This window comes from Etheostoma spectabile, chromosome 2, assembly GCF_008692095.1.
Source record: "Etheostoma spectabile isolate EspeVRDwgs_2016 chromosome 2, UIUC_Espe_1.0, whole genome shotgun sequence".
Lineage (NCBI taxonomy): Eukaryota > Metazoa > Chordata > Actinopteri > Perciformes > Percidae > Etheostoma > Etheostoma spectabile.
In genome coordinates, this window is record NC_045734.1 from 17,105,430 (window position 1) to 17,112,783 (window position 7,354).

Sequence of the window (7,354 nt, forward strand, 5' to 3'; positions counted from 1 at the left end):
CTCTCTCTCTCTCTCTCGTGCAGTGTGGCCAGAAAGTGGCAGATGCGGCTGGTGTCCAGCTGCAGCCGGCCTTCTCAATGGTCTCTCCCACTATGAAAGCGTTGGTGGATGCTGTATGGGCGGTGTGGAGCATCGGGGCCTCCATTTATGACTACATCCACACCAATGCTATGGAGGAGCGCATCCATGCCCTGGAGGACGTCATCACCATCCACCAGTGTGTGATTGGACTTCTGTCCGCAGGCGTATTGGTACTCCTTACCTACATTCTTTTCAAGAAGATCTGAAGATGTATGAAGGGGTGGGCTGTGGGTGACATGGGGGAGGTTGACTGACCATAATTAAACGTTAGTGTCCAGCGTGCTAACAAACACTGACCAGATAAACAAAGGGGAACTTTTACTCATTGGGTACATCAGACCAGCTCATTAGATGTTGAAGACGGCTCAAACTCCTTTTGACCTGATGTCCGTTACTTTCCACATTCTTTGTGTTGGAATTTTAAACTCTGGTTAATTTATATTATTGACTATGGTCAACTGCTCCTCAGATCTCTGCAGGGTAAATCCAGACAGCTAGCTAGACCATCTGTCCAATCTGAGTTTTCTGTTGCACAACTAAAACAACTTTTGAACATACACGTTCCACCAAAACAAGTTCCATCCCGAAGCTATTTTGCAGCGGTGCCCCGGCTCTGTCCCAAGACAATTGGGATTGGTTTGAAGAAATGCCAATAAACCAGAGCATGTTTGTCTCCTATCTGGGATGCTGTGTTTACTAGCCTGACCCTTCTCCACAGCGCTGTGTAGGAAGGTCTGGCAAAGAGTGACTCCATGGGACCTAACACATGCATGGGCGTTAAGTAACTTTTCAAATGCCAGTCTGTTTTTGGGGGAAACACATTGAGGTTCATGTCCTCTCTCAGTAAAGGAGTAAAGGATTGTGGAGGAGGTAGTCTTGCATTGCTACCCATCTCCACAGCGCTATCAGCACTGGAGTGTGGTCTGGCTACATCCCTTACCTATTCTGGGATAGAAGGATAGATAACGCTGTGGCTTATTTGTATTTCTTAAACCAATCACAATCGTCCTGGGTGGTGCTAAGCCCCGGATGCAATGACTGTGCCCTTGCAAAATAGATAGCAGAAGAGGAGGGACGCGCAGGGTGTTAGGCTTTATCCCAGCAACGTACACCCGGGGAGCCAGACAGAAGAGGTCAGCATGCGGAGATACAGTCCAGCTGTTTTTAAAGGGCAGCAGACTATAGATTTGATGTGTCAATATTCAATATTTTTAAATTTGTATTTAAAATGAATGGCATTACTTCTAAAAAGGATTAATTGTTCCCTCCAAAATGTTATCTATTACAGGCCTCTGACGAAGCAATTCAACCATCATGGTACATTGTGACTCAGCAGCTCATCACAAGTTTTGTTGGCTTAAGCTGTTGACTAAAATATTTTTATTTTCTTAGGTTTTTTTCTCTGATACAAAAACACCCAGTGTCAGCAGCACAGACACTCCATTATATTAGCAGTAAACTGGCTAATTTTCAATTTGTTTTGAAGTAGCAAACCAGTACCCAACCCTGTCAGTGACACACACACACACTTACCTTAATTTACATAGAGAAGACTTCAGATGACAGTATGAGTCTGGGCATTGCCTCAGCATAGTCACACATTTTCTAAAGGGATCTTAATTGAAAATAATCATTTGCTATAACGTTTGCCTTAAAGCATATTGATTTTACTCTCTGTGTTATTTTTGCACTAATTTCCTTAAAGCCTGACTGAGATATAAGGAGAAGCTAATTCCTCTGAAACTAGTGTTGAGTGCAGAGGTACTTAATATATCTCAAGGATCATTGATAGTGTCATTTCTATAAATATTTTAATTTATATCATGCTTAATTGATATACATGGTTATCTTATGAACATCTCTTACAATGAATAGGAGGCAATTAAGAAGGGTTGTAACACCTTTACATTGTCGATTCCTGCAAGCATTTTTTAAATTTTGTTTTGGCATTTCAGATTAGTATTATCTATATTATCGGTCTGAAAGTGCAACTTCATGATCCATTTATATAATGTTTTTAAAATTAACGTCTTGTTGTACCTCACAGCTGTTACATTACTGTAGGTGCCACTGCAGGCACACAAGACATTTTAAGTGTCCTTAAAAAGTAATTGTAAATAGATTTAGATGTTTTTGGATAGTTTTTTTAGCCGGCCATGGTACCGTTTCACAGATGCTATCCCATAGTACCACTGCTGCTCAATGTTTATTTTTTAAAGGCAAAATTTTGTACTATGAAAGGCGGGAATCTCAATGAGATAATTCTTGTACTGACTGCAAACACTGGATCAAAGTGTGACATGAGAATTTTAGAGGATGAAGGATGTTTTTGTCACAGTAACTTAAATTAACTTCACTAGCTAAGAGAAGTGTTGTGGTGGGTCACTGAAAACTACTGCAGTGTGAATCTGTAGTTTAGGAAAAAAAAGCAGTTACCGTGTGTTTATTTGTGCACATTATGTGACTATCTCAGAGGGACCACAAAAGAGAACACCCCAGAATGAAATACTGTTTTAATATCATAACAGCATCAAAGTTTGTCTTCTCCAAATGCCAAATAAATGTGGAATTTAATAAAACTGGACATCGTTACAATACCAACATCCGTCTGGTATCAAATGCAGCACAGACTGCTAAATGTAAAGTTGTAAATTACAGCTGTAAAACACAACCAATTAAAGCTGCAAACATCAGAGGCAGCTCAATCAAAAACATTTCCCCCACCACTGCTGAAACATTTGAAGAAGGATTGGCAGGCCTTTTTCTAATGGACAGAAAACTGCAATACTGGCTTTCCAGTTAAAGGCAATTAAACAATTCATGGATGGGCAGAGCACCAATCTTCTACAGGGCCAATAGGAACACCTGCTCCGAAACATGTGCTGCTTCTTCAGCTGCTAAACTTCTACACAGTTGTTGAACACTGGCTGTTATCAGGACTTCCTACGTTACTTGGATCTTTCATGGTGACTCATAAGTGTCCCGTCTGAACCAGAGTATACTTGGAAGTGAACCTCTCCACGCTCTCTCCCTCCAGAAACTTCATGGCTCTCCAGTGGATCTTGCCACAGTTCTCCGGCTGTCCAAAGGCTCCCAGCTCCTCCTGGATGTAATGTAGCCACAAATCTTCAGGGAAATAAAAAAACAGAAAAACATTTTAAGATATAAAAACATGGAGGTGTGCAAGGAAGATTATTGGGTATATATTCCAATTGATAGTTTTTTCTTTGGCTTAGAAACCAGACTAGTAGTTTTTGTGGGATCCAGCCACAGTCCAAGATTTTATCCTCAAAATAGAGCTCAGCTATATCTCAGTATTTGGTATTGGCACATTTTTGGTGCAGTTGTTGTGTTAGATGGAAACTTGGAATTTAGTCCTTGATACTTGATTAACAACAACATATTGTGAATAAATATTTCTAACTATTGCTACTTTTCCTTTTCGACTCTTGTTCCTTTAAGGCATTTAAACTCTGCTCACCGTCATCTGAAGTACCAAACTCCTGCAGTGCCCTCTCATAGTACTCTCTGAGATTGTTCATCTTTGGAGTCTCCTGGAAGAAAAAACAACACTGTTATCACAGTTCAGGGTTGTCTCGGCTTATTGGTAAAACAAACATTGAAGTCCACCATCTAAACCTACAATTTCTTCTTTTTTTGAGTTAAAGGTCTTCTGAAACAGCTGTGAGAATGGGTCCATCAAACTTCAGTTCAGAGTTCAAAGTATTAGTAGTCAACATTATCTGTTCTCCCCAGATTGAGCTGCAGTTTACATAAGAGCTTTCACATCTGACAAATGGTAATTGCTATACGCACCTGTTCCTTCTCGATCTCAATCATTCGGGTGAAAAAGGCCTTGGACAAGGGACGGTTTTCCTGTAAGCTACACAAAAAGATAAAAAATAGCTTTTACTTAAAATTAAGCTTAAATTCTACAGCTTTGTCACAAGACCCACTTCTTAGGAGTTTATTAAATTGGCATTCCTTTTGTGTAAATTGAATAAACAATATGAGCAGATGAAGTTATTTGTTTTTACCTTGTAAAGGTCTTTCTAGCTTTCTTGTAGCCTCCGGTGGAGTACGACCAATCAAGGTAGCGCTCTTTCATCTCCATGGCAACAACCGCTACTGCAGACAACAGACCTCTCTGGGAACAAACAAGAGAACAAACTGTCTGCGAGGCATTCTCGTTTCGGAGGCCAAAACACTGTTCAGACGTAATGGGCTATTCATCTTTTCCGTTTCATCTTCATGTATTCATCTGCAAATAATATCAAGAGCAGACCGGAAAAGTAACAGGACTTCTGCATAGTTCTAAGAAGGAAGAACTGCTTTTCCAAGTGAGCCAAAATGTTGTTTAAATGTAAAGTACTTCATAAAAGGCATGTCATTATGTGCTTAATATTTAAAAACAGCAGCTCTCCCTGTCAGTTGTCACTGGAAACACATCACTGTAAATGGTGTCAAAAGAAGTTTCAATCTGAATCTGGTGGATTCAGGTGGACTACCTTGAACACGGCTTCTGTCTCCTCAGGACTCTGGTTGGCCACGCTCCACTGGACCTGCAGCTGCCAAAGAGGTAGACTCTCCTGTCAAGACAGGACAGAAAGGATTTAGCTCGCCGTTGGTTTTTAATCAGTATCCTGCTCAATGGATGGTGCACTTACTTCCTGGAGCATTAAGCTGCGGTTAGTGTCAATGTCGTATAATATCTCCATCCACTTTTAGTCTTAGAGCGAACAGACCCGAACACGACAAGCTTAAATCAAACCCCTGCTTGAAGAATCGACTACTGTGTTTTACCATCAAATGACAAACATTTAATAAATGAGTCAGTATCCTAGTGTAGCATCTGAGTGAAAAATCACCTTGCTCTGATATTAGCTACAGGTCTATATGAAGTAAGATATTGCGTCCACTTTTTCTTCATTAATTTATCTCCTTTTCTGTGCTGTGCAATTCTTCATACCCAGAGGGTTTATAATATTTCCCAACATGTAAGTAGAGTGCCTAATGAGCAGTGTGTAGTAATCCTCACACAGCAACTCAGGGCCACAGTCTTGAAACCCCCACCACAGTAGCCAGCTATTCCGCTTATTACTGTGGCCGAGTAAACTAATGTGTATTTCATAGACATTACCGTATGGGAACAAGGCCAGAAAAATATTTTTCTACGTACATTTTAGAAAGTGACGCACTGCCATGAGTCCATGAACAGGGCAACTGTCTCCGGTAAGTTCACATCTGTAAAAGCAGGCTTGATAGTGAACTGAAATGATTGTAGCTAAACTGGACTAGAAAATAATCTGTTAAATTGTCCCTCATTGTACGCTGTGAACTTTGCTGGAAGTGATGTAGAACTTCATGTGGAGTAAGCACTGCGCTGGACTCTATTTAAAAAAATAGCCTTTTAAAGCTTAGAGTGGTAGTTTCTGTCTTCCCCATTAGGAATTCTAAGTAATAACACTGTTGGTGCGTCCACATGATACAAGTCTTCTGTGATCTCGCACGTGCCCCCACTGCTAAACACTAAATCTTTGAATGCTACATTCCTTGTAAGGAAATGACGGTAGTAGCAGGCAAACCAGCTTCAAAGTGATGAATTTTCTTTTTAAATAAGTGCTGTGCAGTTGATCCAGTTGATGTGAAGAGTAGTTCATGTGGATTTTGAATTTCAGCAATACTACCCAATACTGCCTGTCTTATTCAATAAATTAATTGACTTAAAATAATAACACACACAATTACACCTTATTAATCTCTGGTTCTCATGTTGCAATGCATTTGTAATCTTGGACTCTCCAAGGAGAACAATTATACTGGTACAGTAAGAGCATAACTGATGTGGCGTGATGGAAAACAAAATATGTAAATCAAAGTGTGTACCTTGGGATTGACGTGTGTGAGAGCCTCTTGGAATAGCCTGCCCACATCTCCACTCTCCAGCTGCATTAGAGTTCGCAGACTCAGGCTCCATACTGACACTGATTGGCTGTAGCGCTGTGTGGCTGCCAAGGCAACACTGGCCGCTCCCTCAGCATCACCAAATGAGAGTAGGATCTGCAACTGTATTTATAAAACCAAAGAGAAAGTTAAATCAAGATCAGATTTTTTTCTTTCAGTTCCTTTTTCTCATTATTTCAGCTCCGCCTCTGCAGGTAAATAAATACATAATATAGGAATTAATGAATGAGTAGCCCTCAAAGTCATACAAGGCACAAACAACACTAGGGGCTCCATCCACAGGTGCAATCACACTCACTTTGTTGACTTTGGTTCTAATTGTATATTGTGTTACAATTTTATATCTGACTTGTTAAAAAATAAACACGACTTGTAAATAACAGTCAGCCTGAGTCACAAATAACTTGTTTACTCAACAGAGTTCCTGCAACATGAGATTTTGGCAGCAAGAGGGTGTTCTGTGTTATTCTATGGACTTCTTTAGAGCCTTAATTAGATGGTTAACTATAGAGAGCAGGAGGATATGTGGGGCTGATATACATAAAAAGGTCCAAAACCAAGATGACTGTATGGTATGAGCCTTTAACCACAATGCCACCAGGACATCCACTTTTTACAATTTCTTCTAATAAACTGTCTCAGATTTTGAACATCACAGGAGACAGCGGTCTGGTTATATTTTGTTGTGCTAGGATTTCCAACTATGACTAACTGCAGACTACTAGCTTCAGATATAAACACTGTTCTGCTCTTGTCGATCATACCTTGTGTTGTGAGTGCAGTACAGTTACATTGTCACTCCCTAAGAAATGCTTTTGAAAGAGGTCAGAGACTGGCAAGCATTCAAAGACGCTCGTCGGCCTCCCTAGACTTTGACTACCACTTTTTCTCAGACAGGAAAATAACCTAAACTATTACAAGAAACACTATTTGTGTGAACTGATTTTTGATGAGTCATTCTTCAAATGAAGGGAGACAGAGGGCCCCTATGATTTATTTTACACATTTAATGAAGCCATTATCTTACCCAGTTCTTATAGTATTCCTCCTTCAGCAGTGAGGAATCATGGGCGCGCTGCAGCACTCCCAGTTGCCTCTTCTGCCTCTGACACAAACACACACACACACACACACACGTTACGATTTACCCCTTAAACATCTACGTCAAAAAACACTAAAGCCACTGACCTTTTTCAGTGTAAACTCAACTTACCTTTTCCTTCAGTTCTTGGACATTGGTCTTCCTCTTCAGCCTTTCCAAGCAGAAGGCCACATAGCAAGTCCACATGGGCTCTAGAGCGCCGAGCAC

The 7,354-nt window shown here is 40.5% G+C and overlaps 1 protein-coding gene and 1 long non-coding RNA gene across 3 annotated transcripts in view; one reads left to right on the plus strand and one right to left on the minus strand.

The window, feature by feature from the left end:
* LOC116695233 (uncharacterized) overlaps positions 1 to 3,509 on the plus strand; it is a 4,403-nt gene extending 894 nt beyond the window's left edge. Inside the window, exon 2 of the long non-coding RNA XR_004333391.1 lies at positions 24 to 3,509. This is a non-coding gene — a long non-coding RNA (uncharacterized LOC116695233). The remainder of the gene's footprint in view (positions 1 to 23) is intronic.
* utp6 (UTP6 small subunit processome component) overlaps positions 2,591 to 7,354 on the minus strand; it is a 9,418-nt gene continuing 4,654 nt past the window's right edge. For both annotated transcript variants that reach the window (XM_032525348.1, XM_032525356.1), the window contains 8 exons: positions 7,259 to 7,338; positions 7,073 to 7,150; positions 5,968 to 6,147; positions 4,590 to 4,670; positions 4,119 to 4,228; positions 3,898 to 3,964; positions 3,563 to 3,635; positions 2,591 to 3,207 (listed from right to left, as the gene is read on the minus strand). In XM_032525348.1, coding sequence (XP_032381239.1) covers positions 3,053 to 3,207; positions 3,563 to 3,635; positions 3,898 to 3,964; positions 4,119 to 4,228; positions 4,590 to 4,670; positions 5,968 to 6,147; positions 7,073 to 7,150; positions 7,259 to 7,338 — 824 coding nt within the window. In that variant the 3' untranslated portion in view covers positions 2,591 to 3,052. The remainder of the gene's footprint in view (positions 3,208 to 3,562; positions 3,636 to 3,897; positions 3,965 to 4,118; positions 4,229 to 4,589; positions 4,671 to 5,967; positions 6,148 to 7,072; positions 7,151 to 7,258; positions 7,339 to 7,354) is intronic.